This window comes from Furipterus horrens, unplaced genomic scaffold (genome assembly GCF_987537825.1).
Source record: "Furipterus horrens unplaced genomic scaffold, mFurHor1.1.pri manual_scaffold_13, whole genome shotgun sequence".
NCBI classification, from domain to species: Eukaryota; Metazoa; Chordata; class Mammalia; order Chiroptera; family Furipteridae; genus Furipterus; species Furipterus horrens.
In genome coordinates, this window is record NW_028327183.1 from 2,078,872 (window position 1) to 2,100,336 (window position 21,465).

The window sequence follows — 21,465 nt, forward strand, 5'->3', positions numbered from 1 at the left end:
GCGCTCGCGAGGGGCCCGGGCGGCGGCCAGGCGGCGGCGGAGCTCGGCGCTCACGGCCCGGCGCGGCGGCGGCGGCGGCCCCGCTCCGCGCCCATCGCGGCCACCAGGCGGCCTCCCCGCGGGCGGCTCTCAGGTCCCGCGGCGCGCCATCCTCGAGCCCCGCGCCGGCCCCCGCGCTGCCCGAGCCCCCCGACGGGCGCCGCCTCCGGCCCCCCGGCGCTCCGTGCCATCGACCGGCCCTGAGCCGAGCGGCCCGGGCGCGAGGGACGGCACCGGCGCGGGCCCCGCTCAAGTGGCGGCGGGCGCGGGGAGCCCCGGCTCATTTAAGCGGGGAGCGCGAGCGCCGCGTGTCGGCCGCGCCGCCTGCGCGCACGTCCCGCCCCGCCCCGCCCCTCCCGCGCGCCCCTCGCGCCCTCCCGGCCAATGGCCCCCGGGGGGCGGTGCCTCCAACCCGCGGCCGCGGAGCCCGGGGCGGGGGTCCCGGGGTCGCCGTCCCCGGGGCGGATCGTCAGCGAGCCGCCGCCCTGAGACAGCGGGCACCGACCCCTCGGCCTCCTGGGACCTCAGTTCAAGGTCAGCACCGCCCAGCTCAGCCCTGCTCCCCCGCCGGCCTCGGGCAGGGCGCGGGGACACCGGGGGCCGGACGTGCCGCCCGCCCTTCGGCGCCGGGCGAATGAACCGGGACCGCGGCAACGGTTGCGAACACTTACGGGACGCTCCCGAGGTTGCCGGGCGCAGGACCGAGCACTCTCCCTGCCAGCTCGTCCTGAGTCCCCAGACTCCCCTCCTGCGATGGGTGCCGTTAGCGGTGGGGAGCACGCGGCCAGGAAGGTGACGCGGCGTGTCCAGGGCCACGCAGCGAGCCGAGCAGGCAGGGTCGGCCCCGGGAGACCTGCCTGCGGACCCCGCCCTCCTGACCACGCAGCCGCGCTCCTAGGGGTCGCTTCACGCCGCCGAGGAAAAGCTCCGAATCTGCCAACTGCTGCACCGTGTTCGGTGTTAATTATCCTACTTTATTTTCTCCAGAGCAAGCTGAGCACGCTCTGAAATTATCCTGCTCATCTACTTGCGTGTTCATCACCTGTATCCCATTTACGGCAGCTCTGTTAAAACACAAGCTGCCTGAAGGCAGGCCCTGGTCCACAGTGGGGGATCCACAAATACTTGTCTCCCAAGTTACAGTTAGGGACAGTGTCAGGCGAGTGAAAGAAGTCTTCCAGCAATGTCAAGGTGGCCTCTCTCTCCTTCTGTCCCTCCAGGAAAGGCTCGGAAGTAAGCACCCACCGGGTTTACTGGTGGATGCACACGTAACACCTATAAGTACCCAGGCGCTGAGCCCTGAGCCGCATGCCATGGGCTGTGTAGGTTTGGGTTCATACGAATCAGCTACGGTTACATTGGGAGTGCGCCCAGGAGCCGACTGAACCAATAAATGAAACATTCAAGAGCCTTTCCCACAAATATAATGAAGTGACACTTTGGGAGACGGGGACAGTCATAGGAGTTAAATCGAAGTCGTGGACAAGGGTGGACAAAAAAGAACGGGGAGGAAGGAGCTGTCTCTGCGTCCGGAACGTAACGGGTTCTTGAGGCCCAGTTGTCGGTGGAAGGAAGAACCAGAGCGTGTGATGTCACAGAGAACGAAGGCTCCAGGAAGGCGGTGGGTGGCTGGCGGCGAGCAGAGGAGAAGGGTGAGCCTCCCCTTTCGGGCGAGTGTTATGCTTGGCCGCAGTTACAGCTGACGGGGTGGCCTTGGGTGGTGGGGACCCTTGCTTGAATACAGGGCAGAGAGTCTGCGCTCGATTCGGGAGGCCAGAGGCATCGCTGTTATTTTTTTTTTAATTGTGAAAGATGACTCTGGCAGCCGAGGTGAGGCCATGATAAAGGGGAGCGATTAGAGCAACCGCAGTATTAAAAAGTATACAGCCAGCGCTTTTCATTCAGCCTACTACGGTCTTACCTAAAAAGTCCCTTCGCCTCTCCGCTGTTGGCTGGGGCGCGGCAGAGGCGCGGGCAGCAGCTTGGAGACGCTCGTTTCGTGGCGCCCGGTTAAGACACCTGTCTCTGGCAGGGACTCTAGTAAACGCCCGCAGTAGAGTTTCCAAGGAGTGTGGGGAAGCACAGACCATGGCTTGGACTGCTGTGTGGCCATATGTGACCGAAACCCACAGGAAAGATGCGCGTAGCTCTCAGCTGGGGCGCTCTGCGGCCGGTGACCATTTCCCCGGAAGGCCCCCCGGGCAGCACCCGGTCTGTTCCCAGATTGCTGCCAGTCCCCAGCTGGCCTGGTCTCACTGCAGCGTGCCCGGTCTTCCAGGCAGAGGTCTGGCCTCCGGCTCCTTGCCGAGTCGGTCCCGCTGTTCACGGTGGGTTTTCTCTGGCCGAGTCTCCCGAAAGGGCGTGGCTTGCCTGACTTACTGTTGGAATAAATCATTACTGCACTGCATTTTATCCCAGTGCAGAGTCCTTTCCTCTCTCTCTCTCTCTCTCTTTTCTTTTTTTTGCTAGAGTTTGGGAGCTTTAACAATTTTTAAAATAATAGCCTTAGAAGGCAGGTTGTTACGTGTGGAGATTGCCATGGACTGAATGTGTGTTTCCCTAAAAATGCCTGTGTTGAAGCCCTAGCCCCCCAGTGCGACCGTGTTTGTAGGTGGGCCTCCAAGGTTAAGTGAGGCCCTAAGAGTGGGGCCCCGATCCGATCAGACTAGTGTCCTCGTAAGAAGAGACGGCAGCCGACGTGGGCGGAGGAGAGGCGCGTGGTGACTTCGTGGGAAGGCAGCAGTCTGCCAGCCAAGGAGAGAGCCCCGACCGCGAAGAGGGTCGCCGGGAGCCTTGGCCTGGGACCTCCAGCCTCCCGAATGTGAGAGGACCAACGTTGCCCGCGCGCCGGCGCCTGCGGAGTTTCATCACGTGAGCCTGAGCAGCCGGATGCAGAGATGTACCTGGGGCAGCGACAGGGGCTGACGCGCAAGCAAACTCACATACGGAACCTCTCCGGGCAGGGAAGCCATGGGGACGACGGTCTGCGGTAACAGAAGGGCTCTTGTGCTGTCAAGTGGCAATTACCCTTAAATGTCCCTCTTGGCCACCTGCTCTCCTCTCAGCGTGTGGGTATGGCTGTGATGGTGGCGAAAAGCTACTGAGATGCAGAATCGCATAGGACCTTAGCGCATGAAGATTTCATTTTTATTATACAACTGTAGGTTTTTTGCAAGGGGGAGGAAAATTATTAATTTTTAAACTCACTGCATTGATCTGTGGGGGCTGCCATAATGAAATGCTACAGACCAGGCAGCTGGAACAACAGAAGTTGATTTTCTCACAGTTCTGGAGACTGGAAGCCCGAGATCGGGGGGTGGGGGGGACCTGTCACCCCGGCTTGCAGACGGCACACGTCCTGCTGTCTTCTCACGTGGCCCTTCCTGTGGGCCCCACACACTGCTCAAGTCTCTCCCTCTTCTTACAAGGACACTCGCCCTATAGATTAGGGTCCCTGCCTTAATACCTCGTTTAACCTCAATGACCTCATCGCCAAATTTGGCCACATTGGGGTTAGAGCTTCAACACGGGAACTGGGGGGCATCATTCAGTCCATGCGCTTGTGAACCCCAGTTATTCCTGTGTTCATGATGGTGGAAAAGAGCTTCCTCTGCGGAGTCAACACTGGTTCTTTGTCAGCTGAACGTGCTTCCAAATTCCGGCTCAGCATAATTCCAAAGCAAGAAGGTTTTTAAAGAAATGTGGCCTGTGACCAGTACTGTAGTATTCAGGTTCATCAGGAACACTCGTTCGATTGCTCTCATTCGATTGTGAAACCCTAAGAAAGGTCCTAGTTCTACTCCTTAGACTAGCATTGCTGATATATAGGGTATCTTTTCTTTTAAAGCCCAAACCCCATTTTGAAAGGCGACCTGTTTACTTTATGCTGAAATCTGTGTACTCCCAGCTGAACCGCATGCTAGTTAACTGTATGACGCCATCCATTAAAGTCTAAAATCCTTAATATAGTTATCTGATAATGTTTGCTAGATAACAGAACTTCCTTATACATTCAGCTGAAGGGGATGATGGATGGCATACCTGGGCTGCTTGTCCCACTTGGGCTGTTGTCATGAGTGTGGTCAGAAACCACATGTGTCTCTCTATGTGTCTGTGGTACTCAGTTCTCCGATCTGTAAGGAAGCTACATCGAAATCGCTAGAATTAGCAACAACAAATCTCAAACTATTTTTTGTGCTGCCATATATGAGCTAAGAGTTTTAGTGAAACTCCTATTTCTAGATATGTGATCTATAAAGGCATCTTTGGGAAACTTTTACAAGATTAAAGAAGTTGTGAACTATAGTACGTATTTGGAAAAATGCCTAAAACAAATACATATATTTAAACGGTAAAGCAAAGCACCAAGTAAATACCACCCAGATCAAGAAATGCCACTTCACCCGGCCCCCGATGCTTGCCCCCGATTCTAGTCTTCCTTCCATTGCCAGGAGTTCATCACTATTCTGACTTTCACCACCTCTTTCCTTGAGCGTTTCCCGTCTATAAACGCATCTTTAAACAGTGCACAGCCGGCTGGTTCTGCAGGGAGCCACCTCCTGCCCAGCTGAAAATACGCGTCTACGTCCAGCGGTTTTCCCTGTTGTTGAACTTTGTATGAATAGTATCATGCTATATATATTATGTGTGTATGTGTTCTTTTTTTCCTTAGCTTTGTGAGATGAATCTGTGTTGTTATGTAGAGTGGCAGATCATTAAATGTCACAGCGACATGGAATTGCATTGCATAGAAAGCCACGTAGACGGACATTTTGGCAGTTTGTAGCTTTAGCCGTTCTGCACGTTGCTGCTGTGTTTATAGTCAGCTCCGCTCAGGTTTGGCGCCCTCAGACTCACAACCATGGATCAAGAATATTTGAAAAGAGTGTTATGTTCCTGCTGACTTAATTCTATGTAGTTGGGCCTATGACGGTTGTCTGTACTGCACACGTACAAACTGTTCTTGTCATTACTCCCTGAACAATACGATATAACAACTAGTTATGCAGTATTCGGTGTTATATGTGTCCTAGAGGTGACCTAAGTTACGTGCAAATGCTACACCGTTTGACTTAAGGGACTTGAGCATCCACGGATTTTGGTACCTGGGGGAGGGGGAATGGAACCGGCTCCCCCGGGGACCCAGGGTGGATGGCACCCCTGTATCCTGGTGTCGGTGCAAGAATGTGCGTGAAGAGGAGAACTGCTGTGTGGAGCTACAGCCTGCATGTCTCCAGCTTCAGTAAGTGAGAGGAAAGCAGCGACCGCTCTGTAAGTGGCGGCCCCACTCGCAGGAAGCGCCGCTAAGGGCAGGAAGCTTTGCGTTGCTCTGCACCCACACCGGCACTGCGCTGTCGGCAGCTTCCGCCGTGGTTTGTCACACTGGTGGGCGTTTAGTGGTATCTCGGTGCGGTTGTCATTGAACTTTTCTTAATAACCAGGCTGAACACCTTTTTTATGTTTATTGGCTCCTTGGCTTTTTTTTGTGGGTGAATAATCGTTCAAAACTTCTGCCCAATATTTTACTGGGCTGCCTTTGAACACATTTTGTAGGATTTCTCTATTTTTGGATACTCATCAGTCATATATGTTGAAATTTTTTTTTTTTTTACTTTATGACTTGTCTCTTCCCCCTTTTAATAGTGTCTGTGATGAACATAAATTATTAATTTTAAAGTACTCCAATACAGCAAACATTTCTTTTATAGATGGTGTTATGACTTGAAAAAGACACTGAGCTCTCTCCCGGCTCACGGAGTTATTTGTGTATATTAAACACTAAGTTCTTATACATCTGCATTTCCCACTTAGGCCTTCATCCACCTGCCTCTTCACCGACCCGGCCCCGCATTCATTGTTGCTCCTTTAAGTTTGACACCCGACAGCAGCTTCTTGTTCTTTGCAAGATTGTCTGGGCTCCGCTTGGCCCTTTGTGTCCTCATGGACATTCTAGAAACAGCTTAGCAAGTTCGGCAACAAAACCCACGGGACCCCTGAGTGGAGAGGCCAGACAGTTGACATCTTCATGGCATTTTAGTTGAGCTGCCCACAAACGTGGCATAACCTGGCATTTATTGAAGAGTTAACGTGTCTCAGGAGAGTTTTCCAGTTGACCCAGCGGAGATGCGGTGCATTTTGTTTGGTATAAACCGTATCTGCAGTTCCACCTCCTTTTTTGTTTCTGACAGTGGTTATTTGTGCCCGATTTCCTTTCACAGATATATTTACTTAAAACACCTATTTTGCAAGCAGAATGGCATGGAACAACCGCATGGCTAATAATTTGCACAATCGGTAAATCACAGCTGAATTGGACATTTACTTTCGTATAAAGAAAAATGGCAATTTTCTTCATAATGTAATGATTGAGGAGAATTATGTTTCACAGAAAAGGGAGCTCTGTATTTTGATTATGTAGGTGAGGAACGGCATGAAGATGGTCCGTGCGGATTTATGGCTCGGTGTCCTCGACCACACAGACTGCGTTTGCTGATTTCCGCCCGAGGGCTTCGGATGCGCTGTCCGCTGGCCTGACGCAGACACTCCATTGCCTTACTTCACAGCCATCCCCCACCGGTGGAAACCACAGGTGTGAGTCACTTTAAATTCTGGAGTTTGAATGTTGCTCTCAGGTCTTCAGTCTGCAGTTAAACGTCCCAAATGGCACGTACAACACCCCATTGCCTTTTTCTTCCCGAGGCTTTGCGGCAGCCTGCAGCCAGCGGCTGGTGAGCGTAGGGTATGAAGGCCCAGCCTTCTCACCCGGGCCTGGGGCAGGCTAGGAGCTGGGGGGGCTCGCCCCCTCCCAACACCCACTGTGGGCTGGTGGGGGGGCGCATCACAGGCCCGGGGCTCCCTCTGCCGGCCTCGCTCCCTTCCCTTCCTCTGCCCGGCTGTTGACAGAAAGCACTCCTTAACTCATGCTGCCTTTTCTGAGTCTTTTAAAAGAACCGGCCAGGTGACGGAAAGCCAGGCTGCAAGTCACAGCAGCGCTGGGCACCACCTAGTTCCCCTTCGTACCTGGGAGTCAGCTCCACGGACCCGAGCCTAACCCCCAGCATGTACCGTCCGGGGCTGATGCACAGGACTCAACTTTTCCAGTTTCCTTTGTGAGCAGCTCTAGCTCTTTGTAAGGGTTACTATTTACTGGTTTCATTCTTCCTTGGCGGTCTTCTTAAAGGACAAGGCAAAACTTGCTTGTTAAGACACAGATGACACTTGCCCTCTTGCCACGGCCGTCAGGGTCCCCCGGACGCTGGTGCAAACCTGAGGTGTTCTGTGTCATCTGGTGACCTTGTTTCCTGTGTCTTGAAACATTTTGCTACAGGACTTCTCTGCTTGGAAAGGCTACCTCTGAAGCCAGGCCCTTTCCCGCTTCGATGGCATGGTGCCCACCGCCGGTGAGATGCTCAGAGGCCTGCAGGGCGTTTCCTCGCGGGAGGGTGGGTGTCCAGGTGTGTCTGCCCGTGAGGGACCCCTGCCTTTCCTTAGCAAGCGTGGGAGGTGTAAGGAGAGTATGTTTAAAAGTTGTGACCTTTAATCCCGAGGCCGCCTAGGACTGAGACCTATTTGGGCACTCAAGTTGTCAAACATGTAACTTTTTTTTTGGCTGGTAGATTGAGAAATAGAAAGGGCTTGTCCAAATAAACGGTGTGTTAACGACGATGTATTCATGGTACAGTTGACCCTAGACCACCACCAGGTTTAGGGGCACCAACTCCGCCCCCGCCACCCCCATGCCATTGAAAATCCACATATAACTTTTGACTCCCCTAAAAGTTAACTGCTAATAGCCTGCTGTTGACTGGAAGCCTCACTGATAACATAAACGGCCGATTAACACGTATTTTGTCTGTTACATGTATTATATAGATGCTCGTGCACCGTATTCTTACAACAAAGTAAGCGAGAAAATAGAAAATGTTATTAAGAAAATCATAAGGAAAACACATGTACAGTATTTATTGAAAAAAACCAACCCCACATGTAAGCGGGCCCGCTCAGTTCAAACCTGAACTGAATTGCAGATACTGTAACTTTTACCTTCAAAACGATGACTAAGAATTCTCCTCCCGGTTCCCAGAGGAGGAGTACAGCAGTGGGCATCAGTGGGCGAGGCAGAAAGTGTCGTCACTGTCATTGCCATGGGAAACGGGGCGGGGGGGATGGCAGGAAGGAGCCCGCACTTGGCAGGAACCTCCTGCGCCCGCGTGGCCACGTAAGACCCCAGCTAACCCTCTAAGGAGGAGGCACTCATATCACCACCCACGTGCCGGGGAGAAACCAAAGCTGAGGCGCAGCAGCAGAGTGACAGTCACAGGGTGGGCTCGGAAATCAGACTTGTCTACCCTCGGAGCTGTGTGCTCTTTCCACTCCAACGTCCAAATTTAATATAAAGGTGTTAGCATTCGATTCTCAGTGTTTGGCACCGGCTGGCCGTTAATAAATGCCTGTGATGTTGCACTTGGGGGTTGGTGTCAAGACAGGGAAACGCACTCCAAGGCCCCTGGGGTCGTCTTTGTGACCGTCGTTAACGTTTTGTTTGCCTGTGACCCACTCCCCGGAGGCCCCGACCCCAGCTGAGTTTGAAACTGCGGAGGGGCCTGTCCTGCCCAGACTCACGGGGCTGGCGGGGGTGGCAGGGCAGGCACGGGCGAGTCCCTTTGCCTCTGTCCCACGGGCCCGAGAAGCAGTGTGGACCTCAGAACGCCTTTCAGGCTCCAAAACACTGATAATTATTTACAAAGCCGCCTACATACTGTGTCTCAATACAGAACATTTATTAAGATGGTAACATGCTTAGACACGAGTGACCCACGGCCACATGGGCCATGCTCAGAGCGGCGAAGAGGAAGGTAACACTGAGAACAGAAGTAACTGTTTCCAGGTGCGCCTTCTCGTTTCACAGCGGCCACATGGCCATTTGCATACAAGACAGTTATTCATGCTGATTAATTACAAACTTACCCCCCATCTCCGATTCAAGTCTTAAAGTAACTTTCTGGTGACGTTCACGAAACTTCGCACTGAGGTCTGACTGTAAACCACAGACTCCCACCAGCTTCTGAGAAGGGGCGTGTGACTGAAGACGGGCCTTCCAGGAGCGACCTGCGCGGTCCCCTCAGGAAAGGATGCTCTTCGTCACCACGCGATAAGGGTCAGTGTTCAGATGGACATTCGGGGCATGTTTGTTCCTGCAGGTGCTATCATGTTCTTAGGTGCTCCGAGCAAATGACAAATCCTTATATAAGATATCAACCACCAAGGATTTAGGTTTTCCAAATATGACTTCCTAATGCCTGAAAATAACATCCTTTGGAGTCTCTAGCCGTTGGTCATTAGCTATGGCAGTCTAGGAAATGTACCAGACAGCAATGACAATGGCCACTTACTGAGCACTTGCCCTGTGCTAGACACTAAGCCGAGCACTTGGCACATGTCACCCCTGACGCTCGCAGCCACGCAGCTGGGTCACAGCATCAGCCCTGTCGGAAACCAGGACACGGGGCCCACGGAGCTCAAGCGTCAGCCAAGGTCAAGCTGCGAGTGCATCGTGGAACCGGGAGTTGAAGGCAGCTCCACAGCCGGGTCCCTGAGCCCTGCACTGTCTCCGTCAGGGAGGGACCCTGCCGCCGGGATGGAGGGGAAGGCTAATGACTTCACCCGAGAGAAGCCACAGAAGTGCCACCTGCACCGTTAGCCTGAGAAGCCAGACCCGTTCCGCGGAACATAAGAAACCCTGGTCACTTACATATTTTTATTTACAGTCTTTCCCAATCATTATTCTAGTAAGATTATAAATACACAAACACCTGAGCACATGCACACCCACAGAGGAACAGAAATGTACAGCACACGCAGATAAAGAACCTGGTTACTGCAGACAACGTGCTTTAAGAAGGCCCGTGACACGTTCACACCATATTGATTTGAATGCTTTCCAATAATTACCCAAAGAAGCATCATTTATAAATAATACCCCCCCCCCCCCCATCTTCTCCCCGAAGCCAACGGGGCATTGCGGTCAGTCAGGTGCAGGCCGGTCCTCACGTGGCGTGAAGGCAAGTCGTCACATGGCGTCGAAGTGAAACCGGTGGGCTTCCTGCCGCTTCTCCCGGTCGTCCGCTTTCTGAAAGAGAACATGGGACGCGTGGGCCAGGGGCAGGAGGGGAAGCCGAGGCTCACCTCTGAAACTGAAGGGGCCGCTGAGAAAGCCCTCGGCACTGAGCAGGGAACGGGGCTGACTTCTGCGATAGTCAAATGAACTGTCTTCGAAGTTCAGAGTCGTGAGTTTATAATTAATGACCCAGCAAACTGGGCTTAAAAGCCAATAGCAAATGTTCCTTAAATGCTTGGCTTGTTATTATTTATTATTTGTTTGAAAATGGGAGTAAACGTGAGATTTTATAGGGATGGAATCAACTATTACATTTCCCCCATTCTTAGCACGGATGTTAATAAACGAATCTAACTTAATTTTATTACGCTCTATTGATTATTTTGGGGTTAACCTACTGATTCAGCAGAATATACTGACTCTCTGCTCCCAGCAAAGTACTGTGCTTGGTATTTTGAGGGACTACAAAGACCCTCAGTTTTGAATTTTGTCCTCAAGGCACTTACAGACTAGAAAGAAAAAAAGCCAAACGCACTATTTCAGCATACCAAGTGAGCAATGTCACCAGTGTTCTGAGAGCCACCACCTCAGCTGGGGTGGGAGCAGGGACGTCTGCAGGGACAGGACTGATGGCAGCGGGGGTAGCGCAGGCCCTGGGGGGGGCCGGCAGGAGTGGCCGCGGAAACACCTGGTGGGAACAGTCGGCAAGGTGCCCACGGGGTCCCCAAAGGGCAGCGAGGGGACAGTCAGCGGAGGTCTGAGCAGAGGGGTGACCTGGTGAAGGAGGGCCAGCGGCGCGGCTGGAATCGGGGGCCAGGTGGGTGTGAGGGCCGCAGCGTGGGGCAGCGGCAGGCGGGCGGGGGCGCTGACCGGGTCTTGTGAGTCAATAAGTGAATGAGTGAGAAGAGACTGGGCTTCAGGACCCTGGTTTACCAGGCAGCCAGTGATCTAGGCAGAGACGCCCCTGCAGCGGCTGGAGGTGGGGACCGGAGCTTGAGGGAGGGGGGAGACCGGCCGGGGAGCAGGAAGAGGAGGCTGGCAGATGCGTGGCCGTGGCCGGCCGGGCTGTGGAAGGAAGGAGCGGCCCGCGGGGTGCAAGGGGACCCGGAGGCGGGCCAAGGACCCCACAGCCCCGGGAGGCAGCACACACTTGTGCAGGGAACCCCCGTTTGTGGCCGTGCACCTGGGTGGTGAGCCCATGTGGTTTCTACTGTAATCAGGTTTCCTGAGGGATGAATCCCATCAGTGTCCTTGGCTTAGGGCGAGAGCTCTGTCCTATTTCAGATGAGGCTCTGGCCCTTCTGGACACAAGAACGGGAAGGTCACCCTGGATCTTACCTTGGACGCTGATCTTAAAAGGAACCGGACATGCAACTTTATCATATTTTTGATATGAAAGGAGTGGTGTTTTTGGAGACAAACCTATGAACATTTATCAGAACGAGTAACGTGTGCTGTCTCTTCCATACGTTAAAATAGCGAGGACGGCACTGGTGCTAATTCCGGTTAGAAATGACCGTCCCGGGCCTGGCAACATGGAGTTGGGGCAAAGAAAGGGAAGTCTCCCATGACACAAAGGGGCCGGAACCTGCGAGTCAGGCCCTTTCCAGTCACGTGCCCGAAGCTGCTAATACACCCGTGGGGGCCTCTTTCCTCCTCACTAGCGTCGTGTGAAACTCGACATTTCTGGAGTTTCGTCTTCACTGTTTAGAGTGTCACACTAAAGCCCAGAGGTCAGCCCACCGCACAGAAGCGCTGACAGATGGAAAAGTCACCCCCTCCCCAGAGGCGGACTAATGGCGGGTGCACGGGGCGCGCGCCCTGGGCCCCGACTTCTGAAGGGCCCCGCAAAACCCCAACTTTACTCTCTTTTCTAATGACACCAGGTTTGGTTTCGTATGTGCAATTGTAATCACGGACAAGCTGTGAACGTGCGGGGCCTGTCAGGCCTCTCAGGACCGCGAACACACTCACTTGAAAAGTGGTGATCATCTGTGCAGGCCATTATGAAATTGTTTTTAATTAAGATTCTTTTAAAATTATTTTTAAATTTTTCCCTCACCATTTATCCCCCCATGCTCTCTCCCCTCCACCACGCCCCTAAGACTTTCTGTGTGCCTGGTGATTTGGGGGTGCTCACTCTGTGACTAGTCTACACCCATCCAAGGGTTAGAGCGACTCATATGAATCGCAGAGACACAGTAACTTAAGGGGCCAGAAGGCATGATCACCAGCGAGATGACACTGGGCAGAGCCTGAGAAACCAAGATCTCAACCAGGCCCAGAAGGACGACGGGACGGGGCTGCCGCGGAGCGACACACGGACCTTCTCCTGCCAGTGCAGCGCGCCGATGACGGCCAGGATGAACACGCACACACCCAGCAGCGCCACGGCCGTCAGCAGGACGATGTTGCTCGGGGTCAGGTACAGCTTGGCGCTCCAGCTGCAGGCGGGACGAGAGGGACAGCGCACTGAGGTCAGGGAGCAGCCCCGCCCCTCTGCCCGCCCCGCGTTCGGGTCACTCGGCCGCCTGCCACGATTATAAACAAACAGGAGCCGTTGGGTCTACACAGAGCTGAGAACAGTGAGGCCCCGCGGAGCCCCCACTCGCCCAGAGCGCTGAAAGAGAACCGAGTTTCCGATGAGATGCTGTGATATTTTCCTTTGACCCTGTGAGCATTATCCTTATGTGCATTTATCATGGGTGCGGGGACCACGTTAGACCCTGATTTCCCATCTTGCTTGCCTTGCTTAGTTCGAAACCTTGACCTCGACCGCTAGGTAGCCACATGGTGTGCTAAGGTCTCTGTATCTCCTTCTTCTGACCTCTGCTCACGTAGGGCCTCTGACCCCCTAGGGCCACCCTCCAACCCAGTGGGCGTAGGCAGATGGCATGGGCGGAGCTCCCACCCCACGCGTGTCCTGGTGGAGGGTTCACGTCGCTGTCCTGACACCAGGCATCTTACAAAACCACGTGGAGCCCATCTGCGCCGATGGTGATACCCAGACCTCGGCGTGGGCGGCCCAGGCTCTCTCCTATGGCAGCCGGCCTGCCCCGGACAGCCCGGAGCTGACGTCTGCCTACGCCACCAGCACTGCAGGCGGCTCTGTGGCAATCACTCCTGTTTCATTTTAGAAGTTTAACGAAGGCAAGACCGTTCTGATGGACGGCAAGTAGCAACTGACTTATTTTGCGATAATTAAAGTTTATTGATCCATGAGTTAGTCTCTAATCAATACACCTCAGACTACACTTCAAACTAAAATCAATTTGTTATTCTATTATGTACATAAATTTATAAAGAACGTTTCTTCAGAAAGAGCAAGAGAAACATGAAAAACGTTGAGATATGGAAGAAAGCTGTTACAGCGTTTTCCAGAAATTTAAGAGAAAACAAATACTGTTAATTAGTTGAAGGTAGTTGTTCTCAGTATTTTATCTCCTATTTAAAAAGTTTGTTGACTGCAATTTTTTGGTAGTTTGGCTTTTTAAATAGATATTAAAAATGCATGAGTACTGGGATTTTGGTAAGAAAAGCGCTGCTCAGAAGCAGTCTGCTAGCCGGTCCCGGGCACCCCGCCCAGAGGTGCCATCCTGGGGCGTGTGCACGCATGTGTGGACGTGCGGTTAAGGTGGCTGCTCAGTCCACATATGCACGCCCCTCCCTGGGACCGTCCTTGCCTCCCTCTCTACTGAGAGCTCCCCGCCAGGGCACCGCACCGCAGAGAAGTCCCGTGACTTACACGGCTCCTGGCTCAGGGCGCGGACGTCCCCGTTCTGCTACAAATGTTATGTACAGAAAACGAACCAACATAATGCAGATGCTTTAAAAAACGGGAGCTCAGACTGTGACTGTTTCTAGCAACCCACTGACTCCATTCCACCTAAAAATGTCCCGGAAAATGATACAGCCTGGATTCGAGAAGAACTGCACCAAGCAGGGCCCCCTGGTTACACACTCACGGGTACACCACGCAGTTCACACTCAACGACACGCCGCGCAGTTCACACTCACAGACACGCCACGCAGTTCACACTCAGACACGCCACGCAGTTCACACTCACAGACACGCTGCGCAGTTCACACTCAGACATGCCACGCAGTTCACACTCAGACACGCCACGCAGTTCACACTCAGACACGCCATGCAGTTCACACTCGCAGACACGCCGCCAAGTTCACACTCACAGACACGCCGCGCAGTTCACACTCGCAGACACGCCGCGCAGTTCACACTCAGACACGCCACGCAGTTCACACTCAGACACGCCACGCAGTTCACACTCGCAGACACGCCGCCCAGTTCACACTCAGACACGCCGTGCAGTTCACACTCAGACACGCCACGCAGTTCACACTCACAGACACGCCGCGCAGTTCACACTCAGACACGCCACGCAGTTCACACTCGCAGACACGCCGCCCAGTTCACACTCAGACACGCCGCGCAGTTCACACTCAGACACGCCGCCCAGTTCACACTCAGACACGCCACGCAGTTCACACTCAGACACGCCGCCCAGTTCACACTCAGACACGCCACGCAGTTCACACTCGCAGACATGCCGCCCAGTTCACACTCGCAGACACGCCGCCCAGTTCACACTCAGACACGCCGCGCAGTTCACACTCAGACACGCCACGCAGTTCACACTCAGACACGCCGCCCAGTTCACACTCAGACACGCCACGCAGTTCACACTCAGACACGCCGCCCAGTTCACACTCAGACACGCCGCCCAGTTCACACTCGCAGACACGCCGCGCAGTTCACACTCAGACACGCCGCCCAGTTCACACTCAGACACGCCACGCAGTTCACACTCGCAGACACGCCGCCCAGTTCACGCTCAGACACGCCACGCAGTTCACACTCAGACACGCCGCCCAGTTCACACTCAGACACGCCGTGCAGTTCACACTCAGACACTCCGCGCAGTTCACACTCAGACACGCCGCGCAGTTCACACTCAGACACGCCGCGCAGTTCACACTCAGACACGCCACGCAGTTCACACTCGCAGACACGCCGCCCAGTTCACACTCACAGACACGCCGCCCAGTTCACGCTCACAGACACATTACGCAGTTCTTCTTTGGCCAGTTTTCGTACCGACACCAGACTAGCCTTTAGAACACATTATGAATAAAAAATCATGTTATGTTCTTCCAGATGAAATTTGAATGTTAGTGAATACCTTTATCATCTACTTTTTAAAAAAGATGGAGTCTAGTAATTAAAAACATGAACCAAGATAAATCCAGGATTAAGAGTTAAATGCTGTACCCTGAAAGGAACGTGTTCTGCTGACAAGGATGAAGACGCCTCCCGGTCACGGAACACGCGCTTTATGCCGGGCACCCGCTGCGCGTAATTCATCCTCGCCCACAGCAGCTGGGAGTCCTGTGCCCCTTGCACAGGGACCTGACCGCAGGGAGACGAGGACTGGCTCCCGGGCCCGCCGGGCGGCGGTGCCTCTGAGCGCCTGGCCGCGGCATTTGTGCCCGACTCCTGCGGGACACACGAGCGCGCCACTTGTGAAAGTTCTGAGCAGAAGGATCAATGCTTATCTAACAGCTCAGCATCCTGAAACTTTAGGACTTACAGCCAGTAAACCGAAGACCAACCTACTGAGTGGACTGTGTATAAACCCGTTGTTAGTTACCCTGCTGTGTCCCTACTGGGGGTTCACGGGCACTTCGCGAACACCGTCAGGGAGGGAACTTGGGGTCCGTACGTGCTGTGAGGCAGGCAGGGGACGGGATGCAGCGGACACAGCGGGGACAGAGTGTTACGGAGACGCCGCTGTGTCCGGGACTCGGGGCCTCACCCAAGCGGATGTTACCTGCGCGGGACATTGTGCGGGTACGGGATGACGATGAGCTGGGAGTTTGGGATGATGGCCGTCCACTCCTGTTTCCGCACCGCCTGCAAAAGAGGTGGGGGACACGCGGCGTCAGCACACCGCAGAGCCTGCCGGCGGGGAGAAGGCGGCGCGCTCGGGTTCTTGAGATCCTGAGCATGGGTCAAACCATACTCGCATCCGGTAAGGCCCAAACGGGGCGCCTGTGCCCCGCTGGCATCAAAAAAAAGTCTCTTCAGGGAAGGGTTTTATTTCCACCTCACGGATTAATTCAACAAGTATTTACTGACTACTCTTACGCAGCGGTCACTGCTTTGGACAGATGCTGCTTGGAGCTCAGAGCTGAGGGGGGGTCTGACGACAAACAAATAAATTGGGCATGTTAGGGAGTGCGGGGCCGGCAAGGAGGGGCCGGAGTCAGAGGGTTACGGGGACGGGGCGACAGCTCTTCTCCAGAGGACAGGCGCCCCGGGGAGCACAGCGAGGTCAGGGCCAGTCCGTTCTCTCGGTTCTTTAGAGGGAATATGAATATATGAGTTACTGCAATTCAAGTCAAGTGACTGAATTCAAATGTCTGAACAGTGAATATTAAAGTGGAGATTAATTGTAAGCAAAGTATGTTCTCACTCACCTTTTCTCCGGACGGGCGGGGAATACCAACATAAAGGTGGTCAAGGAAGTTGGCGCTCCGGCCCAGGCCGAGCACGTTGTAGGGCAGCTGGAGGGCCAGGTGCGCCGACTGGCTGAGCTGTCCCGCTGACGTCATTAACAAAAAAAAAAAGCCTTTGGGAACGGCTCTCATCAAATAGTAAAAGGAGAAAATGTTAAAAATTCAGGTGCTAGAGCTTATTCTCTGAGGATAAGAACGTGAAATGAAACATTGGGTTCATTAACCATTTACCTAAAATAAAGCAGCTTCGTCGAGATACGTGTCACGTACCGTGAACATCACTCATTTAGTGTGTGGTTCCCTGGTTTTGAGTACATTCGAGAAGCGGTTGAGCCATAACCACATCAAATTTTAGAAAATGTTCACTGTCCCAAAGACACCTGTCCCATTAGCCTGTGTCTAAGTGTGACTTCCCAGCTGTCGGCTGGGGCCGCGCAGGAATGCTGCCGTGGCCAGCGCGGCTGTGGACGTGCCCCTTGTTGTGACTTTCCCCTTCTTTGTGCCCCTGGATCCGAAGTGTGTCTCCCGTAGAGAGTGCCCGGCTGGGCCATCTCTCTGACCCGTTCTGCCAGTCTCCGCCTTATGGCAGGAGGTTTCTCCCACTCACCGCCCTGGCTTGTAATCATCTGTGAGAACGAGGTGAAAGCACACAGTCACGCCCCCGCCTTATGTAACCCTCTTCTCGGGAGAGAGACCTGCCCTGAGCAGTATGTGCTGTTCTCAGACGAGGCTCTGGAGCAATGCTGCCCTGACAGCAGTCACAGGGCGTGAGGGACAGTCAGGGGGACAGAGGGCGGGCCACGCAGGGCCCCTGGGGCCGGAAGAAAACTGACAGCCGCTGACCCCAAAGCCCGGGCTGAGCCGCGCACATTTCATTACCGTGCCAATGGCGGGGGGTGGGTGCTGTTATTATCTCCTCTCTATCAGGAGGCAATCGAGGTTAAGCAATTTGACCCAAAACACACAGCTACTAAGTTGGGGGGCTGGGGTGTGGATTTCGCAGCCTAATTTCAAACCCCACAGCCTTTCTCGGGTGAAGAAGTGTGATGCTTGCCTGGCGCTCTGGAAGGAGGGCTCCCAGCGACGGAACCCCCTCTCCAGGGTGAGCCGTTCCTGTCCCTGTTTGGGTCTGTGTATCTGTGGAGTCCTAGGAGCTGAGCTGGGGGCTGTGACATACGCAGTCATTCCTGTTAACAGGGCCACCTGCGGATTTTGTAAAGCCAGGCTGTAGGGCCACCTCTTAGCTTGTGGGACACCTCTGTGATGTTCCCCGCGATACCTAAAGCCCGGGCCATTTAGGCAATTCTGGCAGATGGGGCTGGCTTCTCTTGCTGCTCTGCCTTTACCCCGATTACATCGATGCAGGACCCGCGAGTGAAGAAGAGCCGCCCTGGACCCACACGAGAGTAAGCTCGGGGCTCCGGCTCGTCCCAGGCAGTTAACTGGCAGAGCGAACAGCTCAGGACCATCCTTACTCCTCGTGGGGGACGCTAAAAGGAACGTCCTGTTTTTGTGCCACGTGGTATGTGTGTGAAATTGTATTTTCCTGTACAGAAAACAATACGAGAATATCACGTAGAAGTCAACGTTTGTTTCTACGTGGGGAGAATCTGTAATTTTAAGAACGCCGAGCTGGATAATAACGTGAACGGGAGAGGCTAAAACAAATGGTGTGGAGACTGTGAAAGGAAAGTGTCCTCATGAACAGACTTAACATCCACCCGCTTCATCAGGCGGGACTCCGATGCGCACGCGGGTCGGCGAGGTGGGTCTCTCCTCCCTGGCCGGCATGTGCTCGTCCACGGCCTGTCCCCAGTCTCCCAGCTGCCTGAGAGGGTCAGGCTGCTGCCATACCGTCAGGTCTGCCTGCGTCTCTGTCAGAAGCGGGGCCTGTGCTCTGGCCGGGGACTGAGGCGTGGCCCTCTCCCTGGCGGGGCCGAGACGTAAGGACAGGGACCGCTCCAGGCGCTGGGGCGCTGGTGCCCCCAAACAAAGTTACTAGGAATGTTTAAGGCTCGATTAACATCAGCGAGTTGAAAGGTCTCGATAAACGATACCACTAAGAAATTTAAAACGCATTAGCACACGCCTCCCTTAGCCACTGGCCTGCCTGCATCGCTCCTCGCCTTCCCTTCCCTGGGGACGGGGCCACTTTGCTGCGGTCTCAGGGCAGCAGTTTGCCCCTCAGGGGCCCTTAAAGTGACCTGTGCTTTCTACCCCTTCTCCTCTTTGCTTTCTGGGGGCCGAGGGCATTTCAGCCGCGCGGCAGCGGCTGCTGGGCCAGCAAGGCCCCTGGTCTCTGTCACGGTGCCCGACCTCCATCACTCCTTCACGGGACCCCTGCGCACACGGACCAGTTATTTCAAACCCTGCTCTCACCGTCCCCGAATCGCTCATCATAGCTGATGTTTGTCTCTGCAAAGGGCTTTCTTCCCTCTCAGCATGCCAGGCATTTTTGGTGAAAAGCTGGGCACGAGGTTACCGAGGAGAAGGAACTAAGCTGAGCAGGTTTTCCGTGTGTGGCTCTGAGTTTTCGGCTCAGGAACGGGCTGCTGTGGCTGCAGGTGCCAGAGGCTAATACGTGCCCTAGTGTCTTTGTCTTTTCTCCCTGGGGGTCCGCAGAGACCCCTTTTTAAGCAGGGCTGCAGCCTTGCTCAGTTGTACCCCCTTTCTTACGGAGGAGCTGCGGTGATGGGGCCGTGACTGCGCAGGTGCTTCCGAGGCCCCCCCCGCCCCTCCACCTGCACAGGTGAGATGGGATGAGGTGAGGGCTGGGAGCCGGGGGCCCCCTTCCTCGGGCTGTCAGGCCCTGGGGCCCCGGCTGGTTATGCTGGCGTGAGCTGATGTCGCCTCTGTTAGGGAGAAGAGCAGCCCTGGGAGAATTTCAAAATGTTCGTTTTCTCCCTCCCCTGACAGAAGCAAAGGAGACTTCCCCCAGATCTTGGCCCTGAGCACCTGGTGAGGATCCTAGAGGTAAAACTCAAGGAAGTTTCCAGTCTCTTAAACCAGCGTCAGAGCCGCCCTGCAGCCGCGAGCCGCTGCCCTGTGAGGCCGCAGGGGCCCCGCTGTGGCCAGCTGTGCTCAGCTGGGATCTCGGGGTCTTCGTCTTCAGCTGGGGACAGCGGTTGGCCCTGCACGTCCAGTTCTCCCATGGATCCAAGAATTGTTGATTTTCATTGTTCACCTTTCTTTTGGGGGTTGGGGAGGAGGGGTGTATGACTTCCAAGTCCTCATCACGTTGGACCAGAGACTGATGTCCCCAACACTGCGCTTGTTAAAAGGAGACATCTGTCTGTCTGTCATCCGTCTTCTCCCTCCCTCCCTCTCTGCTTTACAAACACTGACAGTTTTACTTCTTCCTTTCCAATCGGACGCCTTTCATTTCTTTTTCTTGTCTGATTGCTGTGGTCAGGGCGTCCAGGGCTGCGCTGAACAGAGGCGGTGACAGGGGCCACTCGTCCTGTCCCTGATCTGAGAGGAAAGGCTTCCGGCTCTTCACCACCGAGGATGATGTGGGCTGTGGGCTTGTCATCCGTGGCCTTGATTACGCTGAAATATGTCCCTTCTACTCACGCTGGTGAGAGTTTTTATCATAAAATGATGCTGAATTTCGACAAATGTGCTTTCTGCATCTATTGAGATAATTTTATTTTTATCCTTGGATTTGTTGCTGTGATAAATCACCTTCACTATAATGTGGGTGTTGGATTGCCCTTCACATCCGTTACAGATCCCGCTTGATCACGGTGTATATATAACCCTTCCAGGGTGCTGCTGAGGTCAGTTTGCTAGGATTAATATTCTGTGAAGAATCTTGGCAAGGAATGGGCAACCAGGCTTATTTTGGACTGCGTATTGATTTTTAAAAATATGAACTCTTGAAATATATTAAGTAGGATTCATATTCTCAATTACTTTTTGTGAACATACACAATTAAGTAATTAAGTAAAATTTATTATAATGGTTAGTAAATTGCTCACTAAAAAATAACAAATAATTTTGTGCAAAGAACAGTGACTATCCTAAATTCCAGGCCATTGCCAAGTTATGCAAAAACACTAGAGCAACTAAATGAAACCGACGGGAACATCTGTCTAGGACACTATAGAGTTTTTCTTCAAAACTAATGAAAATGATTTCCAGGTCCTCCAAGTGATCCTTTAGCGTTTATGTCTCGGTGATGGTGATACCATTCTTACTGGGTACGGCTGGATTTGAAGAATTTTGTTCTTTTTCCACTATAGACAAGCCTGCTGGGCTTTGTGATATAATTCTGATGTTATGTAAACGACAGCGTCAGAGTTGCGGTCGTTATGCTGAAAACCAGCAGGAACAGGGCTGCGATTTTTATATTAGTAATCTGCCTGACAGTCAAAGCCACTTTATTTCAACTTAAAAAAACACAGTTCATGAGAAGACAAGTGAATGTGAAAACGCTCTTGTACACGAAACACGCTGAACAGTGACAATGTGCCACTCTTTCCCCAGGTGGTTTCCATGTCAACAAACTCGAAGTTTCTATCCTGGGTCCGTACTTTCCCACCTTTGAGAAAACAACGGCGGCCTCTGGGGGCGGAGCGGCCGCGTGGTGAGGCATCATGCTGAACAGACCCAATCTGATCACAGGTCTGGGCCGTGTACCTGACTTCTGTGACCCCTAACTCCCTGGTCACCCTGGCCTAGGAAGTCCCGGGTAACCATGGAAAACACCTGAGAGAATAAAAGCTGTGCAGTCCCTTCAGCGTAGAGCTGGCCTCAGGCAAACGCCCCT

At 53.7% G+C, this 21,465-nt stretch overlaps 1 protein-coding gene across 2 annotated transcripts in view; it reads right to left on the minus strand.

Annotated features, from left to right (window-relative positions):
• Window positions 1-9,782: 9,782 nt before the first annotated feature.
• The window catches only part of ITFG1 (integrin alpha FG-GAP repeat containing 1), a 78,306-nt gene continuing 66,623 nt past the window's right edge, over window positions 9,783-21,465 (minus strand). The window contains exons 15-18 of one of the 2 annotated variants that reach the window (XM_090259540.1): window positions 16,655-16,779; window positions 16,006-16,088; window positions 12,483-12,600; window positions 10,037-10,168 (exon numbers count right to left, since the gene is read on the minus strand). In XM_090259540.1, coding sequence (XP_090115666.1) covers window positions 10,109-10,168; window positions 12,483-12,600; window positions 16,006-16,088; window positions 16,655-16,779 — 386 coding nt within the window. In that variant the 3' untranslated portion in view covers window positions 10,037-10,108. Of the gene's footprint in view, window positions 10,169-12,482; window positions 12,601-16,005; window positions 16,089-16,654; window positions 16,780-21,465 lie in introns of both variants that reach the window. The other variant, XM_090259541.1, reaches the window with a different exon arrangement.